This window comes from Nicotiana tomentosiformis, chromosome 5 (genome assembly GCF_000390325.3).
Source record: "Nicotiana tomentosiformis chromosome 5, ASM39032v3, whole genome shotgun sequence".
Classification (NCBI taxonomy): domain Eukaryota; kingdom Viridiplantae; phylum Streptophyta; class Magnoliopsida; order Solanales; family Solanaceae; genus Nicotiana; species Nicotiana tomentosiformis.
This window is the reverse complement of record NC_090816.1, coordinates 58,953,713-58,976,053: the sequence shown is the minus strand read 5'-3', so window position 1 is coordinate 58,976,053 and position 22,341 is coordinate 58,953,713. Positions and strand designations below refer to the sequence as shown.

Sequence of the window (22,341 nt, the reverse complement as noted above, 5' to 3'; positions counted from 1 at the left end):
TCTAAAATAGATTGAAGTTGCTAAGAATTCCAGAATGTTTTAGAGTGTAAGGAAGCTCAAGTGAGGTATGTTGGCTAAACTCTTCTCTTAGAATTGAATCCCACGATATTCATGTAAATTATGTAAGTCTCGATTGATTCATTATGAAATTGGCTATTCGGAGTAAGATTGGGTTGAACGATATATGTTCAACAAGCATCACAAATGCTCTATTCATGTTATGTTACCAATTGAGGATGTGTTAAAATATGGGTTGTGCATTAATAATGTTTTGACTTTAAGTCAAGTTCAAATTAAGGCTATTATGCCAAATTTTGTGAAATATCTCTATGTGCATTAGACTTAAAATTGCTCACATGTGTACTACACACTTTGATTTGAATTGTGTTTGTTGTTGATGATGAGGATGATATTTGAAATTGATAATGTGAGCATGAAATACTAAATATGGCCAACGTGCCAAGAATGATCTTATAATTATGGCCACTAGTGCCAATGAAATGAAAAGATGTGAAAGTATTATGAAATGCGATGATTGATATAAAAAGGTTGATGTCTCAAATAAGACAGCCTAGCCGGTCGGGTCGTGATCGGACACCATGCCGCACACATGGTGGTGATTGTGCTGGAAATTATAATTAAAATTGTGATTTATGGTCTATGTCCCTAATGGATAGCCTAGCCGATCGGGTCGTGATCGGACTCCGTGTTAAATACGGTGGTATTGATATTGAGATAAATGGTGGTTGATGTCTCTACTGAGATAGCCTAGCCGATCGGGTCGTGATCGGACTCTGTGCTAAGATTGCGGTGGTACTGGTTTTGTGAATAATGGTATTGTGAATAGTGGTATTGGTATGGTGAATAATGGTACATGTATTGTGGACAATGGTATATCGATACTAAAAATCTCCCAATGTGAGATATGGAAATTAATTTGAACACTGTCTTGATCCTAAATTGAGGTTTGATGTTAATTAAGGCTTTCATTGATATTATGTTAATCTTATTTGTATTATTTGTCATTCTATTGAGAGGGTGTTTATTTATACATACTAGTACTATTCGACAGTACTAACGTCCCTTTTGCCGGGGGCGCTGCATCTTTCAATGGATGCAGGTGGTTCTACAGCAGGAGATATTGATCAGTGATAGCAGTGCACCTTCTTCCCAGCTGACTTGGTGAGCCTCACATTTATTCCGGGGTCATAAATATTTTGTACTTTGTGTATTCTGTTTGAGGTATAGCCGGGGCCTCGTTGTCGGCATTATCATTGTACTCTTCTTTATCTATAGAGGCTCCGTAGACATAGTATGGGTTGTGTATTGGTGTTGGGAAAGACAAACTATGCTATGTTGTGGATGTATTACTTGTCCATTTGAGACTTTAAAAATGATGAAACAATTCGAAATGAATTGGTATTGTAGACATGAACACATTTTTGTCTAATTAATGATAATATGTATTATCTCTATTCATGGATGAGTTTGGGTAGAATGAAATCTAACAGGCTTGCTCGGTCGGGTTCACTCGGTTAAATGCCGGTCGCGCTCCTCTGTTTTGGGGCGTGTCAAACTTGGTATCAGAGCCTAAGGTTTTAAAATATCCTAGGATGTCTCGGAGCCGTGTCTTGTAGAGTCCTTATTATTGGTGTGTTGTCGACCACATCTATAATTAGGATGCTACATGGGCATTTAGGAATAATACCATTCTTTCATGTTCTTGATCGTGCGATAAAGCTTGTTGTAAGATTATTCCTCCTTTAACTACTGAGTTGCTCTAATTTTCAATACATGGTGCCTAAGAAGAAGGAAAGAACTGGCCAAAGAGCCAACGTCACCCTAGGAGTGACAGTTGATCGTATAATTGATGATGCGGGTGAGCACTCGAGGAGTGAGAATATTCCTCCAGTTACTACACTGCCTGAATTTACTATAACTGATCAGACCGCACATGTCCCTACACCTATTGAAGGTGCAACATTTCCTCCAACTGATATACTAGTTCTATCTCCAGTTCCAGCTTCCGATTCTGGTGTTTCTAATGTTGATCTTAGGGGAGCCATACAGATGTTGGCTCAAATAGTGGCTTCCTAGACCCAGAGGTCAAATGTTGCACCCACTTCTTCCAGTCAGACAGGGAATTCTACTGGTTCCAGGGTGAACAGGTTTCTCCAGTTGGATCCTCCAGTGTTCACGGGTACTAACCCAGAGAACGATCCCCAGGATTTCATTGATGAGATGCACAAGACTCTCAGAGTTATGCGTGCTACTGAAACAGAGGCAGTGGAATTGGCCTCCTACCGCCTGAAAGAGGTGGCATATTCTTGGTTTGAACTATGGGAGGAGTCCCGTGAAGAAGGGATCCCTCCGGCGAGGTAGGGTGAGTTTGCTGATGCCTTCATTGATCATTTCTTGCCTGCCGAGACTAAGGCAGCCCGTGCTGCTGAGTTTGAGAACTTGAGGCAAGGTAGCCTGAGTGTGTGGGATTACCATATGAGATTTACGTACCTGTTGAAATATGATATTTACATGCTGCCCACTATGGAGGCTAGAGTTCGCCGATTTGTGCAGGGCCTTAGTCCCTTAGTAATTAATGAGGCCGCTACAGCAGTCTTGAATTCTGATATGAACTATGGAAAGATGGTGACATTCGCTCAAGCCACAAAGACCCGCAAATTAAGGAACAGAATGGAGAGAGAGGGTAATAATAAGGCCCGGTCTATGGGCAACTTTGGTGGTTCTTCAGGCAGTGGCAAGTCAACATTCAGAGGAGGGTCGTCAGGGCCATCACAGTCCTTTGCTCAGTCTTCGGCTAGTGCACCACAATCAGGGCCTAGTCAGCAGTAGCAGTGGAGCCATTTCAGGCCCAGTCAGGGCAACAGGGGATCCAATCAGCAGGGTCATCATGGTGGTAGATTCCAGCAGCAGAGGAAGCCCCCATGCCCTAGGTGTGGAAAGATGCACCTAGGAATATGCTACATGGACTTACCAATATGCTACGGATGCGGATTGAGAGGTCACATTCAGAGGGATTGTCGTTCGTCCCGCCTGGGTGCGGGCAGGGGCATGGCACAGCCAGCCAGTTCTGCAGCTCCTACATCCGCAACACCTCCTCCAGCTCGAGGCACTCCAACACCCGCAGGGCGTGGTGAAGCTCGAGGCACTCCGGAGCTTCATTTTTGGGTTTTAAAACCCGACCCTACTTCGTAAAAATAGATGTAAGGGGCCATTTTTGAGAAATATCTGATGCTCTAGAGTGAGAGAGACAGTCCTAGAGGGAGAAAGTGATCTTCATCAAGTTACTCTTCAATTCTTGCATAAACCTTTGAAGATTATCAAGAGAAGCACCCTAGGTCTTCATCCTATGAGGTAAGGTTCTATCACCAAGCTCTTAATTTCGAAATGTAACTAGAATGGGCAATTAGTAAGGTAGTTCATGGGGATGGGAGTGCTTACCTTGCATGCATGTATTATTAAGGTACGTGGGGAGGTTGTGAGTTAAAGATAGAAAAGAATGGGGTGTGGGATGGTAAAGTCTTTCAAAAAAGGGCCATGGAACCTTAATACACACATAGTGTTTGATAAAATGCTCAAGTGAGCTAGAATCATGATCGTTTTCCTAATTTTTTGTTCAATTTTGCTATATTGCTAAAATAGATTGAAGTTGCTAATATTCCGGAACATCTTGGAGTTTTAAGAAGCTCAATTGAGGTATATTGGCTAAACCCCCTCTTCTTATAATTGAATCCCATGGTATTCATGAAATCGATGGAAGTCACAAATTGAACATCCTAGAAATTGCTATCCCGAATGTGCTTGTTTTGAAAATATATGTGTAATATGTATCCCCATGTTTTCATCATGTTATCTCGTCATCTGAGGAAATGTTCAAAACTTTGAATATGTGCTAGAAATGCCTAGGCTTCAAGTCAAATTCGATTAAGGACCGCTATGTCAAATTGTGTGAAAAGACCCTATATGCCTTAGATTCTAAATGGCTCACATGTGAAATCATAAGTCTTGAATGAAAAACAAAACGTGTTGTTATTGATGCTAACAAAAATGTTGGAGTGTGGAAAAGAACTTGAATCATGAAATACGGCCAAGCGCCAAGAATAACTTTATAATTGGGGCCACTCATGCCATTGTATTGAAAAGATAGGAGAGAAATATGAATTGAGATGACTGATTGAAAAGGGGTGATGTCTCAAATGAGATGGCCTAGCCGATCGGGCCGAGATCGGACTCCGTGTAAGAACACGGTGGTATTGTGGATAAAATTGTGAAAATGGTTAATGTCTCAAATGAGATGGCCTAGCCGATCGGGCCGAGATCGGACTACGTGTAAGAACACAGTGGTATTGTAGATGAAATTGTGAAAATGTTTGATGTCTCAAATGAGATGGCCTAGCCAATCGGGCCGAGATCGGACTCCGTGTGAGAATGCGGTGGCATTGTGGATTGTGGCATATTGGCACTAAACACCATCCTACCTAATAATGCGGGAATTGACTTAAAAATCTATGTAATCCTTAACTTGAATGTTTTAGTGTTATTTAAAGCTCATATTGCATTCTTGACTGCCTCCTCCTGTATTATTGTTCATTCTATTGAGATAGTGTTTAATTAAACATACTAGTACTATTCGACAGTACTAAAGTCCCTTTTGCCGGGGGCGCTGCATCTTTAAATGGATGCAGGTGGTTACATAGCAGACAGTGTTGATTACAGATAGTGCTGCATCCTTTTCTCAACGGACTCGGTGAGCCCCATTTCATTCCAGGGTCATGTATTGTACCTTTTGTTTATTTTGTGGTCACATTTTGAGGTATAGCCGGGGCCTTGTTGCCGGCACCATCTTTACTTTCCTTTGTATCTTTAGAGGCTCTGTAGACACTATGTGGGTTGTATATGGGTGTTAGGAATGTTAAGCAAGTTATGTTGTGCTTGATCACTTGTTCCACTCGGACTATAAGAATATGTGTATTTTGAGACCGAAAGGCGAATTAGCTAATGAAACAATTTAGTATTGCTTGAATGAGCTTTCTACTGTATAATTAATAAAATCACGTCTTTTCTTGATCATGGATGAGTTGGGTAGAAAGTATCTAACAGACTTGATCGGCCGGGTTCACTCGATTAAGCACTGGTCGCGCTTCCCGAGGTTGGGACGTGACAAACTATCTATATTGCTGTGTACGGGCAAAATCAGGATCCAGGAAGGGTGAACGATGTGCCCGTCATTGGCTATGGCAAAGCGACACGCCCCGGGGCAAGAATGAACCTCGTGTGACATGGTGAATAGTTACGCATGATGGATAGAGGGTCGTGATACTCGCACTCAACCAGATATCACGGCACGGATCTCGCTCGATGTCGATTATGGATATGTAATTAACGGGAACTGAAGATTTTTACTTTTTTTTAGACTTATACTAAGGTTAAAATTCTTCTACTATATAAAGGGGAAGTTTTTCTTTTGTAACATACATTATAACATGCAAATTAAAGCAATACAAGTTTATTTTCCGCCTTTTAGCTATTTTTAAAGCTTTGCTCATTTGTTCTGTTCTTCATTCACGACCGGGCTTGAATCAAGGGTCCAACCGAGGAAGAGGTCACTAATCAGTCTAAATTCAAGATTGATCATAATATTGCAACTGGTTTGAACGTTTATTTCATTTTTAGCTCATTTATTTGATATTTTTAATTGTTCGTGTTGGATCAAACCATATATCCTTAAAACCACATACAAATTTAACTGTTACCCAATTTTAGGGTAAAAAGTTTGGCGCCCACTGTGGGGCTAAGGATAATAGTTTTGATTTGATACGAATCTCCATAACACACCCTATTTTACGCTTGTACATTGAAGTCTTAATTTCAGGTCAGCCCAAAAATGCCAAACTCTCAGTTTACTCACTTGAACGTTGAAGCTAAGTTTGGCCACCATGGCAAAAATAATAATTTAGTGTCGAGTAACGAGGTGCCTCTTGTCGATCCCAACGGTGTCCCAGCTGCCGATCCAGTCAATGCTAACTCGCAAGTGGCCATCAACATCAATTTGCCAACTGATCTCGAAAATAGTGTTCGCGGGGGACCTCGATCAACAGCTCGAGAAGCGCCCAAAGGAGAAGGTGATGGGGTAAGCCTACGGCTAATCTTCGAAATGTTGCAGGCTCAACAGGCGGCGATAGTGCAGCTGCAGAATCAAAGCCATGCCCCCAATAGGGTCGAGCCCGAACGATCTCGGGAAAGCTCTCAAAGAGATGAGCAAATTATCGAGAGACCAAGTGAAGCTGAGCCAGTGGTAAACCCCAAGGTGATGAATATGCTCGAAGAGTTGACAAAACGAGTGGAGTCGGGTGAGAAAAAGATTCAAGTTAATGACAATAAGGTTGAAACATACAACTCTGGGGTCGATCAGATCCCGAGGGCACCCCCTATATTGAACGGACCAGACTCCAAAAGATTTATCCAGAAACCCTTCCCTCTGAGCGCGGCACCAAAACCGATCCCAAAGATATTTTGTATGCCCTACATCCCCAAATACAATGAGACCACGGATCCAAATGAGCATGTAACCTCCTACAGATGCGTAATCAAGGGGGACTATCTAGAAGAAGATGAGATCGAGTCGGTGTTACTGAAGAAGTTTGGGAAAATTTTGTCCAAGGGAGCAATGATATGGTGTCATAACTTGCCCCCAAATTCCATTGATTCATTTTCCATGCTTGCAGATGCTTTCGTAAAGGCCCATGCCGGGGCCATCAAGGTCGAGACAAGAAAATTAGACCTTTTCAAGGTCAAACAGAGGGATAACGAGATGCTCAGGGAGTTCGTGTCAAGGTTCCAAATGAAACGGATGGACCTACCACCGATTGCAGATGATTGGGCCTCCTTTGCCTAACATCAATTGAATGATTGACGCGACGGCCGGGCACGAGATACTCAGCTTTCTCGACGCCTACTCTGGGTACAACCAAATTCGAATGGATCCGGATGATCAAGAAAAGACTTCTTTCATTACCAAATTCGGCACCTACTATTGTAACGTAATGCTGTTTGGATTAAAGAACGTCGGTGCCACCTACCAACGCCTAGTAAACCAAATGTTCGAAGAACAAATAGGAAAATTAATGGAAGTTTATATTGACGATATGTTGGTCAAGTCCCTGCGAGCGGAGAACCATTTGAAATATTTGCAGGAAACCTTCGACATATTAAGGAACTACAACATGAAGCCAAACCCGGAGAAGTGCACATTCATGGTCGGATCAGAAAAATTTCTCGGGTTCATGGTATCTAATTGGGGGATCGAGATCAACCCTGATAAAATAAAGGCCATAGGAAAATTCCTCGGGTTCATCTATCGCTTTTCATCGTTTTGGTAAACCTGCTCCCCGAAAAACGAGGGGATTATCTGTGTATGGGTAAAATCGGAGGTAATGTCTGCCCTGATTTCCCAATGAGAAAATAGAGAGAGAACACGGATACACGAGACCCTTCGTATCGAGATCCAGGACGGGTAAACGATGTCCTGTCATCGGGTATAGTAAAGCGACGCGCCCCGGGCCAAGAATGAGTTCTAAGACCTCGGGAGACACGGTGAACGGATACTCGTACTCAACCAGATATCACGGCGCGGATCTCGATCGATGTTGATTATGGATCAGTAATTACCGGGAACTTAAGATTTTTACCTTTCTTAGACTTATACTAAGGTTAAAACTCTTCTACTATATAAAGGGGGAGTTTTTCTTTTGTAACATATATTGTAACACGCAAATCAAAGTAATATAAATTTATTTTCCGCCTTTTAGCTATTGTTAAAGCTTTGCTCATTTGTTGTGTTCTTCATTCACGACCGGGCTTGAATCGAGCGTCCAACCAAGGACGAGGTCACTAATCAGTCTAAATTCATGCTTGGTCATAATATTACAACTGGTTTGAACGTTTATTTCATTTTTAACTCATTTATTTGATATTCGTAATTGTTTGTGTTGGATCAAACCACATACAAATTTAAGTGTTACCCAATTTTGGGGTAAACAATTGCATAGTTGTGTGATTGGCTTAACCACAATAGTTTGGTGGCAAATTGTCTTCAGAATTAATCTGGTATGCGATTTCATGTGTTCTATCATCTTTTTAGATTATTCGTGTTAGAATATTATTATTAATCTTCATATTATGTGATGTATGAATTCATGTTCATTTTGTGGTATCATGTCAACTGCTTCTCCTAAAATGCAAAATGGCCTCCATCTTCTGCTGGAAGGTAATATCTCTTTCTGGACAATAACTCTTATTCCATTGCTAAAATATGTATTTTTGGTGGTTGAGTGTTGCCGATGATAGTGAAGATATGTTAAAGAGATGACTCATTAATATTTATGAAACCCGGTTGTACTTGATGTTCATACTTGAATGCTCAGGCCAGAGGGGGCTAAAGGCCCAAGTGGGTGAAGCAAAGGCATGCCCTATTTTTTAGTAATTTAGATTTATGTGAAAAAAATTTAAAAAATATTCAATTCTAATATAAAAAGTACAATATATTTATATTTATGAAAGAAAAGAACTTTACTTTATTATCAATGTTAGTCATTAGCATATTTAGGGGTATAAATCCTTTTTCACCTCGGGAGTATGGAACGTTAATTGGGTAAAGGTGAACATTTTTGGGATTGATTTTTTCCATATTTATATTCTTACAACTATAACTACACACTCTCCCATTATTTTATCTTCTTTACCTTCTTCATCAAGTGTTTATGATAAATGTTTTACTCTCTTCTGTCAAAAGCACACATAAAACTCTTGTCATTCTTATTTGTGGAACAAAATTCGAAGGTGATAAGGTAAGAATTTTTTCAGTTTTCTCTACATATACTAAATATAGAAATTTGTGAATTTTTTGTTTTATTTTTTCAAGTTTTAAGTACAGAAGCAGCGAAAAGTTATTTTGGTATCAACATATCACTTGAATCAGTCAATCGGGTTTTATTGTCCTAACCTTTTACTATTTTTTATTTAAAATCTATTATTTTTTATATTTCGACAAAGTCTCAAGAGAAAAATAATGAATTAGCTATTTTATATATTGAAAAGGCATTGTTAAGAAATTGTTAGAAGAAATAGGTTATAAAAAATTTATTAATAACTTTTCAACTCACAAAGTTTGGAAAATAGATTTAAAATAAAAATAATGACACAAGAGTTTTTTTTTTTCTAAAGAAAAACTTAAGGCCTTACATTGCAGTTTGGCTTTAGGCCCCGAATTGGTTGAGCCGCCTCTAGCTCATGAAAAGTTCATGCTACTTCTCAATAGACAAGCAGCTGATCAGATATTGCTTAATCCACAAATTTATTGTTAAAGAAATTTGAGAAGCCTGAGATATCACGCACAGTTCTACTCGGGACAGTTCTACTTATCATTTTATCATTGTGGATCTGCTTGGACAAACTTGATGGTCTTTTGTTACCTACAAGGTAACAAGTTGGTAATTTGAAAGCAACTGTTTTTTTTATGTTTTCTTCCTAGGTTGGGACTGTCTAAAAGGTAATTCGAAGATTTTTTCATATTATTCCTTCCCGAGAAAAAAGTTTATTTAGTACTTGTCACGACCCAAATCGAAGGACCGCGGCGGGCACCCGATACCTTATTCAACTGAGTACCAACATAACATATCTTTCTTATCGTACTATTATGGGTAAATGAGCCGGAAAGGCCGTCATGAGATAACCAGAATAAAACATAAGGGGATATTCGATATAGGACGACTGAACATGATATACAAACTTATACATGTGACATACGGGCCTATAAGGCCGACATGATCATTTGTACACTCAAAACATAGGCTGGCAAGGTCATACAAGTATCCATATACATGACATCTCCTCACTCACCTTTTCTTATCCTTACTCATGTCTACCTAAAATCTTATCGCTCTACCATACTTTAGCTTGCGACCTACACATACCTATTTATACTACTCGCAACATTCCTTTAACTTGCTAGCACCATAGATTTCCTTATGTTATTCTGGAACCTCAAACGAGACATCACATCGTCTCTAACTCTTCTTTACTCTTAACTAGACCTCTTGGTACCTGAAAATCATAAGCTGGAAGATATGCCACTGACGACACCACTATCATTTATGGATACTTAATCACGGCGCTTCTAGCCCTTTATCTGAAGTCTAGACTATTCACAACCTTTTGCACTTTAGTATCTCATACCTTCTTTACCTTTACCTTTCTTACCTTTAAATCTTGCATTGTATCTTCTATTGCTTTCATAACCTCCCTTCCACATAGGTGGAATTCACGTCCACACCTTAAAGTTATACTATAATACATGCACCTTTGGTGCATACACAACCCGCGGGAGCTTCATACTAACTTCTTATGAGGTTGTACTCTTCTAACTGGCTTTATCGTAGAGTTGTTATAGAATATGACTGTTGTACTATCTCTCTTGTACCTCTGCTATCAATGGTGATTAATTCGGATTTCTCGGCAATAGAATCACTTTGGAAGACTTGAAATCACCTAGGGTTGATATGAAAACTTTGGGAGAGTATTTTACAGAAATTAAACCACTTTAAACATCTTCCCACACGAGCTCGAATCACACCAAAATTAGCAACCACAAGAAGAACAAGAAACTCACTAACGCCACAGAATTCCCGACACTTGATTTGTGTTGTTATTATCAATATTTTCTTGAATATAAATAAAAGGGAAAGGGTTCAAAATATAGTGTTATTAGACATGAACCGAGCTTGCCGCTCGACGTGTTATTGTGTTGGTTGTGTTCCATATAGCTATTGGTTGTTGTTTGGGCTGCTTTGTGACTTTTAGTAACTTATGGGATGTAGTACAACTAGGGAAGGTGTTGTCCGTTTTCTTGTAGAATATTGGTTTTGACATATGGGAGTTACAATGCTTATATGATAACGACGCAGTTGGTTTACTCATTGTAGACGTAAGAAGATCATATTGAGCTTGGTTGACGATTGGAGAGAAGATTGCAAAGGTATGTTAAGACTAAACCTTTCCTTCATTTTGGCATGATCTCGTAACAACATGTGTTTGATAACGAGACATAATGAGAAGTTCATATTCCTGAATTTATGTATATTTTCCTAGTCTCATAAGTTATCGTGTTCTCCCTTATCGGGACTTTATATTCAGTTAATTATTGTCTTCTTCCAGTCAAGAGAGCAGATGGCATATATATATATATATATATATATATATATATATATATATATATATATATATATATATATATATATATATATATATATAGTACCGTATTTTTACCACCATCGAGCTATAATCGGTGGGCAGACCCCTATTGTGCAGTATTGCAGTATTTTCACTACTATCGAGCTATAATCGGTTGGCAGGCTCCTATTAGGCAACCTCTGATCAGATGGTAAATTATATATCAAGCCTACTGTGGCCGAGCGCCTATGAGAGAGCCCAGAATGGCTGAGATACAGAGCCTAGTATGACCGAACACTTAAGAGCGAGCCTACTACGGCAGAGTAGTTACACGTACCGAGCCTTATAGGGCCGGACAACTATTTTACATACTATATTTGAGAGAGTTGAATTAGTATCAGCAGGAAAGCATATCTTCATATTATCTTTGACTCCCAGTTACTTTTAGTTATTATATTATCAATCCAGTTTCAGCTTTCAGTTATTCTGTTGCCTTGCATACTCTGTACATTATTTCGTACCGATGTCCCTTTTGTTGGGGACGTTGCATTTCATGCATGTAGGTCCTGCTAGACAGCTGGATAGATCTTCTCAGTAGACAAAGTCAAATATCATCTTGGTTGGTAAGCTCTACTTCCTCGGAGTTACCAAGTCTAGACCTTGAAGTCTATTTTATATATATACAGGTTTGATAGGTAGGTCGAGGCCCTGTCCCGACCATGATACAGTTCAGTTATCTTTAGAGGCTTGTAGATGAGTCATGTATACTTTGCATATCAATAGATATTCATTGCGGCCTCGTGATATATATGAACTTTTGGGTATGTTTACCCTCAGATAAGAGAGACGTTATTTTCATATTATTCAGAATATGGCTCTATCGGCCTCGATTGGTATTGTCAGCTTGCAGGTACGCCTTATCGGCCTAAGTTGAGGGATACCCCTCCACAATTCACAATTACAGAGTGGTACGTTCGGGCCGAGTATGGCACCGGGTGCTGGCCACGCCTCCCAGGTTTGGGGCGTGACAGTACTTTTCACTTCAAAGACTGTTATTTTGAACGAAATATTTCTTCGTTTCACTATAAAATACAAGACATTTCCAAATTTTAAAACCTTAAGGATTAAAAATGCATTAAGGAATTGATTGTATAAGATTCTTCATGTGCAATTTAACATATATTTGTATCGTAAAATCTACGTTTACTTTGTCAGAAGAAAGGAAATAAAAAATCTTCGATTGTGCCCTACATTTTGATCGAGTTGCCACTTATCAGGTTTTTTTTGTCAATAAAAAACTTTTTATGTCTTTTATTCATTACTTTGTTCCTTTATACATCATATATATCTATTAGAACACTGAAGTATACATTACATGAATATACTGCTTTTCACTTTTCATTGATATCCTGACTACCCTTGCGAAACTAATGAAAATGCCATTGTTACTAGATATAATAGTTGAAAAGAAAAATACATATATAAACAAGGATAATTCAACTTGCTTCAAGGAAAATTAGTAGTTGCTTCTATGATTTATCTTTACAAGATTAACCTTTATTAGCTAATTCTAATGCTTTCAAGTACATTAGAGCTTATGGCATGGTATTAATGTAATTCGATGCTATTATTAATGAACTATGCATTATACACATCAATCCAGGTAAAAACCGATGCTCGCTTTGCACTAGAAATATATTTGTAAGCTGCGAGCTCGGGATTATTATGTTAAGAAGTTGCTATTACCTCCCCAGATCAATTGCATCAGATAAGAACTGAGCTTTAAAATTTCAAACGTTGTTAGCAAGAAAAGAAGATAACATCTATTAGCGTGATGACATATTTATGTGGCAATAGATGTGTGTCATAGATAAGAAATTGCACATATTTTGTGATTCTTATGAGGCATTTCTTAAACTTTGGATACATGATTCAACAATAAATGAACTCGAGCCAGCCGCAACAGCCACGTCCTTCGAGAGCCTGGTTTGAGTGCGGGGACACTCGTCATATGGTGAGGGATTGCCCCAGACTCAAGAGGGGTGCACCTCCACCGACGACTCAGGCACCGCGTGCTCCATCGGGTCCTCAGGATATGGTTACAGCACTAGCTACCACTCCACCTGTACAACCAGCTTGAGGTGGAGGTTGGATAGGTAGAGGTCGCCCTAGAGGGGGAGGCCAGGCCAGATATTATGCCATTCCTACTAGGACGGAGGTAGTTACATCTGATTCTATCATCACAGGTATTGTTCTAGTCTGTCATAGAGATGCATCAGTCTTATTTGATCCAGGATCCACTTATTCCTATGTATCATCTTGTTTCGCTCTGTATTTTGGTTTATCCCGTGATTCTCTGAGTTCTCATGTCTATGTGTCTACACCCGTTGGTGATTCTATTATTGTTGACCGTGTGTATTCGGCATGATAAACGGCATACAACTACCGAGCAACTGGAACGTATCGCACCTAAAACGATACTACTGCTAAGGTACGACCCCTCCCATTTTAATTTAAATTTCAAAATTAACCCTTGTGTGTTCAGCCAGAAACAACGATGGATTCTTCAACACAAAGCCTTTAGGTCTGAAAGCACGCGTTTCACTCTTTTTTCCTTACACCAGTTTTGTCCCAAATGGATTTTCCGGCGAGGTTTTTAATGAGGCAACCATTGATCATGCTAAACTTAGAACAATTCAACAGTATCTGAGGTCTCTTTACAATCAACCTCGAATACTGGGGGCATTACCCTCGAATATCAAGTTTGATGCGAGGAAGTTACTTAGGAAGTTACTTCATAGCAGGAGGGTCTCGATAGGAATAATTTGTAGGGGCCAAACGGTCAAACGAACCATGTCCGTATAGTTTGCTTGAGCCCTGTCACAAAACATGCATGCATGTATAATGATTTATAAAGAGAAGTATTCTTCTTTACCTAACTAAAAAGGGATTTTTATAGGCCACGACCGCCCCACTTGGGGACTGACACTTTGGAAGCTTTTTTACTTCATATTCTCGACCTATTATTTAAACAGGACCAAGGGCCAACCATGACCGGAGTTCGAATAATTACCCCCACAAATCGGGGACTGCCGTCCGAAAAATCAACAAGATCGAATTATATAAACTCCAAAGATCATAAGATCTCTTAGGCGACCCTCGATTTTATAGGTCACGGCCACCCACTGGGGGACTAACACTTTGGGAAAGCTCAAAGTAAAAAGGGAAAATAAGCCCAAGAGGCAAATCCCGAACTAAAGAGGCTACGACCGAATTAACACGAATCGGAGATGTCCGAATTCCGTAACAAAATAGGCTTTCAAAATTTTTCATTAACTGGTTAAAAAGGCTACCCCGGCAAAATCATAAAAGGCTTCGATAAATAACGAAGCCTCAAAAACTCTAATGAGTACAAAATTATTCGAACTCTCGAACAATTCCTTATTTCATTCCAAGGCATTACAAGTTTCGCAAATACAAATGATAAAAAACTCTTTCAAGCCGAAAAAGGGGACAAATCCTTAAACATTCTTTTTACAAAAGCCTAAGGGTTGTCTTTTGTCTCGAGTGCGAGAGACCGTCCTCACTCAGATAAAAAACCTAAGGGTTACCTTACTTCGAGTTCGAGCAAGCACTCACTCGACCATAAAGTCTAAGGGCTATGCTAATTCAGTTCCAATCAAATTGTTTAAACCTCAGATCTTAGAATACAACTTCATAATTTTATAAGGCGGAAAGGAAGAATGTTTTATATATATGTGTCGAAAATCATTTACAAGGGCAGCATGGCCCAATCAAGTTTTTCTACAAAAGACCGAAATGGTCTTAAAAGAAACAAAAAAAATACTAAAGGACTTAGTCCTCTCCGGGGGCAGCATCTTTGCCCTCGAGGCCTCCTTCGCCTTCAGATCCGCTCATACTCTCGGTATCATCATCATCAAAAAAGGCTAACACTCTGGCTTCGGATTCAAGCCCCTTAGCATTCTCGATCTAGGCTGTAAGATCGAAGCCACGAGCATGGATCTCCTCGAGAGTCTCCCTCCGAGTCTGGCATTTAGCATGCTCGGCAACCCAGTTTGCTCGAGCCTGAGCAGCTTCGGCAACCTCCTTTGCTCGAACCTGAGCAGCTTTAGAATCGGATCGGTAGACGGCAACCATTGCATCAGCATTAGCCGTGGCTATTTCGACCTCCAATTTGGCCTTTACAAGTTCTGTGGCCAGTCTCTCTCGATCAGAAGTTGCTGAGACCAACCAAGATTGGAACTCCTCGATTTTCTTTGCTTGCACTAAGGCTTTCTCTTTCAAGATTCGGAGTTGGGTCTCAATCGAGGCAAGTTGAGCCCGGGCAGCCTCCTTTTCCTAGGTAAGGCGGTCCATGTTCTTTTTCCACTCCTCAGCCTCTGCTTTCCCTGCATCCACTTCAACACGAAGTTGCCTAATCACATCGAGCTTTTGCTGGACTTGTGGGACCGAACTATTAGCCATCACGCCCGAGTTAGTATCGTTAACTTCAAAAATTCTTTTTACCTACGCGGAGAAATTGGCTTGTTCTTTCCAAGCTGCTTCTAGCTCAGCCCGAATTCCTTCTGCTTCTCCTTCTCTCTGCTCACTGAGAAGCTTGAAGGCATATCTCTCCTCAGTAAGCCCTCGGATTTCGGCTTCGTACTGGCTCAGCTCCCCTCAGGATCGGAGAAATACCTCGTGATGAAGCACAGAGGCCTACAAAAATAGAAAGAAGGAATTATACAAGGAAAGAAAAATTGACAAAGAGAAAATGAACTTACCCGATTTAGGGCCTGTTGAGCTTCGTTGAAAAGACAAGAAACTCCATGCTCGCTCAAGCTCTTCTTCGGAGCCTCAAAGTCACTTCTTGTCTTTTCAACGAAGCTCGAAAGGATCTTCCTCTTTGTGGGCCCCCTCCCCGTGACAAGTCTCCATGGCTTGAGCGTCACGTATCATCGACTGGTTAAATGAAGGAAACGAGGGGGAATCCCCGATCGTATTACCCCAAGTAGGTTTTTTGGGGAACTGCTTCCCTCTCGACGAGCTTCAAGCCCGGTTTTGGCATCGGCATCCACCGCCTCTTCAATGGTCTCTTCACCCCGAGGTAAAGTATCTTCGGTTCCCCTCGGCTTGGGAACTTGGGCCGGAGTCTCCTCTTCGACCTCGTCGAGCCTTGACGAAGCAGTATCGACTCCCACTAGTTCCGAAGTATTCTAGATATCGGCGCTAGCTCGTGCACGGGCCACCAGCCCAAATCATCATCTTCTTCTTCTTTTTCTTCTTCTTCTTTTTCTTCTTCTTCTTTTTCTTCTTCTGCTTTATCCCTTAGTCTTTGGACCGACTCCATAGTCAGTGGGATTGTATTCCCCTTGGGTTTACGGGCCGCTCTTTTCTTGGGTTTTTGACCCTCGGAGTTCGAGGCCCTTTTTCTCTTAATCACCTTCGCCGGTTTCGAGATAGGCGGTAAAGCTTCTTCATCACCAGACAGGGGTCTCATAGCTACAAAAGGAGAAAGTAAGTAAACTCATGCTTGAGAAAATGCTCGAACGATAGGCAAATCGGTAATCCAAGAAGAAGGACTACCATGAGTACGAGTCTCCCACCGGCCTTTTGACAAATCGCGTCGCGCGCGCTCGGCGTCTGTTGACATCAAAACCAGGCTCCTCACCCAGTTCTCGAGGCAGGGAACCGCACCCGGCATCCAAGCAACAACTGCATCGAGAAAAATGCTGATGAGAAAGGATGAAGAAGTAAAAATAGTGAACGGATATTTAAAACGGGATCATACTTACGTTTCATATTCCATTTCTCAGGAAATGGCATGCTCTCGGTCGGGATTAGGTCTGATCTTTGTCTTCATCTATACTCGAGATGAACGCCTTGGTGGCCCAGCGTTGAAGCTTTATCAACCCACCTTGATATATTTGAGGGCTGAATAATCTTACGAGGTGGTCGAGGGTGAAAGGGAGCCCATCGATTTTACTCACGAAGAAATAGAGCAATATCACGATCCTCCAGAAAGAAGGGTGAATTTGGCCGAGGGTCACCTCATATTTCTTGCAGCATGAAAGGATAAGTGTAAACACTCATATACCCTTCCACGTGGGTAGTGATCGCTTCCTCTGGTGCCGGTATGACAACCTCTTTGTTTTCCCAATTGCAATCTTTCTTCACCAGATCAAGAAGACTTTTGGGTATCAAGCATATATATCTCGATACCGGCTCGCCTCGACTAGCAACCAATGAGGATTTTTTGACCTTAAAATCAGAATCAATAACACACCCCTCGGGAATAAGTTCCTCAAGGCGTGGCTCCACCACTGGTTTCTCGCCGGCCGACCGAGATGAGGAAGCAACCTCTTTCTGCGGAATGGTTTTAGATGTTTTTGCCATTTAGGTATTGTGAACAAAGGAGAATGGAGACTGAAGTATTTGGTATTTTAAGACGAACAAGCAACAAAATTTGAAAACCTGGAAATAGGGAGCTTTGGAGAAGGCAAAAAACTATGAAGATAGGAATGGAAAAGTTTCGAAAATGACGCGCATTGGGACATTTTTCGCATACGTCACAATCGGGCTCGTCGCTGACATCATCATCCACCAAGTCGAAGTTCGGAAATTCATATCATTTCTCGTCATCTTCTTTTTGAGAAACGAGGGGATTATCTGTATACAGTCAAAACCGAGTCTGCCCTTTGTATGACTAATCGAGATGGGAACATAATGGTCCAGGGATCGTCATTGTAATATTGAGCCATGACATGAACTTCGGATGTCGAGCTCAAGCCCTAGAGACCGTTAAATATCGAGATCAAGTCAAGGTCGAGTTTGAGAATTAGAGACAAATCAATACCGAGACTGGCCAAGATCGAGATCGAGTCAAGGTCGAGCTCGAGACCCAAAGACTGGTCAAGATTGAGATCGACCAAGATCGAGATCGAGCCAAGAAACAAAAAAGCCATTATAGCCGCATTTAAGGAGAGAATCTCGGCGGAAATCACGGCTTTAATCAAGGAAAAGCTAATTAATTAATCTATCATGGGATCCCCACTATGTATTTTTAATTATATCCAAAATGGAATTTACCCACTATATTAAGAGTGGTTATCATTTGTAAGAAGGCGGGATTCTACATACTGACATTGATTGATACACACATTCATTCTGAGATATAGAGAAAAGAGAGCAAATACTATCCTTTGTGGCTTTTGATTTTTAATCATACTGCTTCTTTCTACTAATCTTACTTTACTCATTTGGAGGTGATAAAACTTGAAGGCTTAGGCCAACTAGTTCATTCGGTTTGTATCCATTTCTTTTATAACTAATTTCGATAATTATTTACATATCTTTCCCAGTTTGAATTAATTTATATCACGTATCCATAGAACTACGTATAAATTTAACTCTATCCATTTTTCGGGTAAACAAACTTAAACATAGTGGCCATCCCTACCAGATTGCTTCCCTTTTGTACAGCTCATAACCCCTTCTCCTAATTCTTTGCAACTTGAATTCTCAAATAGGGACATTGCAATTTGTCATCGTTCACAATCTTCTTCCCAGTAGTGTCCAATTGATCAAATGAATCACATTCAATAGGTCCATTATCAAGTGCATAATTGGCTAGATGATCCGCCAGTTTGTTACCCTCTCTAAACATGTGAGTTACCTTAGCCTCTCTCATTTCCAATAATTGTCTTATTTCCTCTACATATTCCACAATCCCCCAAGGTGTTCTCCATCTCCCTTCAATAACATTCTTCAATAATAAAGAATCTGTTTGTAACCAGATATGAGAGAGGTGATTTTGATTGCAATGACTCTTTGGGAAATTATGTTAAACATTATAGATATAGTGTACATTAAGCAAATCGTCTTGACTGCTTTTATGGATGTTTTAGCCTCCAAAAAAAAAAGATTAAGGCTATTAACCATACATAACATCTAATATATCTTTACAATATTTTTTTTGTCAATATTTTTATTTTTGTAACTATTTGATTTTTCTCTTAGTGTGTTTCTAGTTCTCTTCGCATGAATCTGGGGATGAAATATACGGAGGTAAGGTTATTGATGAAGACGCTTGGTTGACGGAAGAATTTTATGGCCCGTATTTTTGGGCTTGTCATGGCCTGACCTATTAGAAATCTGAATTTGAATATGGGAGTAAGAGTTGGTATTGAGACGAATATTCTCGATTAGGGGAATATGCGGAACGACATTGTCTTCTAACAACGTTGGTGAATGATTGGTCTAACGAGAGAGTTGATCTTGCACAAGAAATTGATAGGTTTGGCTTGAGTGTGCACAACTTGGATGCAAATTTGAGTTCAAAGGTTGATGCGTGTAACGCCCAACAATTTAATGATGAGTTGTGTAAAACTGAAAAAAAATCTTCTAGACCAAATTAAGGAGCAAAAACGAGAATACCCATCATTAGACCATATTTTTCTTGATGATGCCAATATTGAGAAGAGTGCTCTAGAGTCATGTGAGAGAGTAGATAACATTTCTTTGGGAGACTTGAGTGTGTGTATATTTGTGGATATACATAGTAGTGCAATTCATGAGTTAGGGCGCATTGGACCTTATTCCAATTATTTTTTCACGTTGTGTTTAGATAGTAAGATAGTAATCGAGCCAAATGAGCCTTTGGGGAAGTCAAAGGGTGCGGATGAGAGTGCCTATATTCTTGAATTTGTTGTGCCAAAAAATAATTACACTCCTCATCTAAAGGCCGAAAAGTGCAGAGTGAAAAATTTATTACTAGGTCTGGTTATCTTTGTAGATCCACCAATAGAGCATAGTCGCAGGCTGGATGCCCTATTAGGGGTAAAATTTATAAGTTCACGATGGAGAAAAAAGTGGTTAACATCGTGCCGCGACATTAAATTAGACGTTGTTGGGAGGCAACCCAACTTTGCTGCTTTCTTTTATTTTTATTTATTTTATTTTTCTATTATTTTTGTAGTGTTGTTTTATTTTGTAGGATTATGAGCATAGGAATAAAATTCACTGGAAGTATGCAAAAGCGAGCCAGAGTGAGGTACCCGCACAAAGTACCATCCTTGGGAGAAGTCTGAGTATCCCGTGAGCTGCTATTGTTTTGGCCTTTGGCCTTTCAGGAAGTTTCTTGTTCACCCTTGTTATTTTTACTTTATTTGTGCATTGGGGACACGACACTCTTTTAAGTATGGGGTGAAAGATTCTATGTGGTTTATATAGTATTATAATAGTATATTGTTAGTTTATTATATTTTTAATGTTAGCTAACTTCTTATTTTTAATTTTATAGTTATTATAATTAATGATGTAATATAGTATTAGTAGTTTTAGTAGCTTAATTTGTTTTTTTTTAAAAATCAAAAAAAAATAAAAACAGAAAAAATATAAAAATTTGGACTTTTCCCGATGATGGATCTCCTATACAGTTTTCTTAAGGGTTTTAAATCTTACAAAAAACACAAAAAAAAAAATTAAAATTCAAAAACACATAACACATGTCCTTTAGCTTTCTTTAGGTAGTAATAATTCCTTGTGATTTTTCTTTGTGCCTCGGTTCTTTTTCATGGGATGTAGTTTGAACCGAGTAGTACTTTTTTTTTTATTTTTAGAGTAGTTTAAGACTTAGGTAATAAAAGGAGGAATAATGATAAACCTATGCACCTTTGACTTATTTGATAGTAGCATATTTAGGGCTTGACATATGTACAATCTTCTTTATGTGTTGAATTTGTTCATGATGCCTTGTTTAATGGGATTGCATGTCTTGTGATGCCTACTTCTCATTTACTTGACTTATGTTCACTTTGTGCTAAATGCTTAATACCTTGTGGCTCCGTGAATACTTGCAGTTTGAGAGTCGGAATGTGACCGTCCTTAATATGTCATATGCCATGTGTGGTGAGTTCTTTTAGTGTAGTCAATGTATTGTAATTGAGTTTAGAACTTGCCCAGCATGTGAGTTGAAGTAAATTTTAGGTGTTGCTCAGTTTGAAAATTGATGTTAGGCATTCTTTGATCCTTTTGAGCTTAACGCTTATCACAAATAAATATTATCCCTAGTTAGCCATTTTGAGCCTATAGACTTTTATTTGGCACCCACATTATGAGCCTATTCCCTTTTGTTCTTAATTGATATTGTTTTGATCCTTTTACCTCTTAAAGCACTTTAATTGTGACATGAGCGCTAAAAGAAGTAAGGAGTGAATTTATGTGGCTTTCGAGTGGAACCAATAAAAGGAAGAAAGGTGCACTTGTTTTGTACAGGAATACATCACTAGATGAAATTGCAAAAGAAAATAGTAGTTGAAAAAAAAGGAGAAAGAAAAACATATCTGAAAAATTGTAGAAAGAGAAATAATATACTTGTCCTTGCTAGTGGATATGAATTAAGATAGTGGTGAAAGAAAGAGGGGGATGCCTTTAGGGTGATATTGTTGTGAAAGTGAAGTTGGGTTGAAGAATAAACCTTTAAAGTTAATTATGTGATATGTTAAAGTGCTTAGGAGGATGAGTCACTATTCCTAAATATATCCTACCCGTCCTTTAGCCCACATTACAACCATGTAAAAGTCCTATTTGATTTTAGATCGAGCGAGCCTACATTAGTGAAAGTTTAGATAATGGAAAGCTTATGGTACCAATTGCATGCATGTGACTTCTTTGTGAGAGTGAGCGATTTCCTTTGATATATGTGAGTCCTTAAGATATATTTGAGCATTTAATTTGAATGTGTGGATTCAACTTACTCTCTTGTTCTTGTTGCGAGGGCACATGAGTTCACAAGGGATATTTAACGTTATTAGACTTCTCTATGATGTTGAATGTTCAAGCCATGTTTGTATTATGATATTGAGTCGATTTTTGAGGTTAGGATTGTTATGAGTATGTTGTCTTTATTTTTAATATTTGTGAAGTATAGCATAATGTGAAGGGAAGTATGTGTTGAATGCATATGCTAAAGTTTAATTGTTTCTATCAACCATGGCCATTGGTGTAGTGTGCTTCGAATGTGTTAAGTATAAAGTACTTAAAGATAGAGTAAATTATTGGTTGACTCGAGGACGAGCAACGTTTAAGTATGGGGTA

General features: G+C 39.5%; 1 protein-coding gene across 1 annotated transcript; it reads left to right on the top strand.

Moving 5' to 3' along the window:
* Positions 1-5,902: 5,902 nt before the first annotated feature.
* On the top strand, positions 5,903-6,913 carry LOC138892416 (uncharacterized). Its single transcript, XM_070176130.1, has one exon. It carries the CDS (start codon positions 5,903-5,905, stop codon positions 6,911-6,913), a length of 1,011 nt encoding a protein of 336 aa, XP_070032231.1.
* Positions 6,914-22,341: the final 15,428 nt, after the last annotated feature.

Excerpts from the sequence above, each read along its gene's own strand:
- LOC138892416 (XM_070176130.1), top strand. The coding sequence starts at position 5,903 with ATGCCAAACTCTCAGTTTACTCACTTGAACGTTGAAGCTAAGTTTGGC.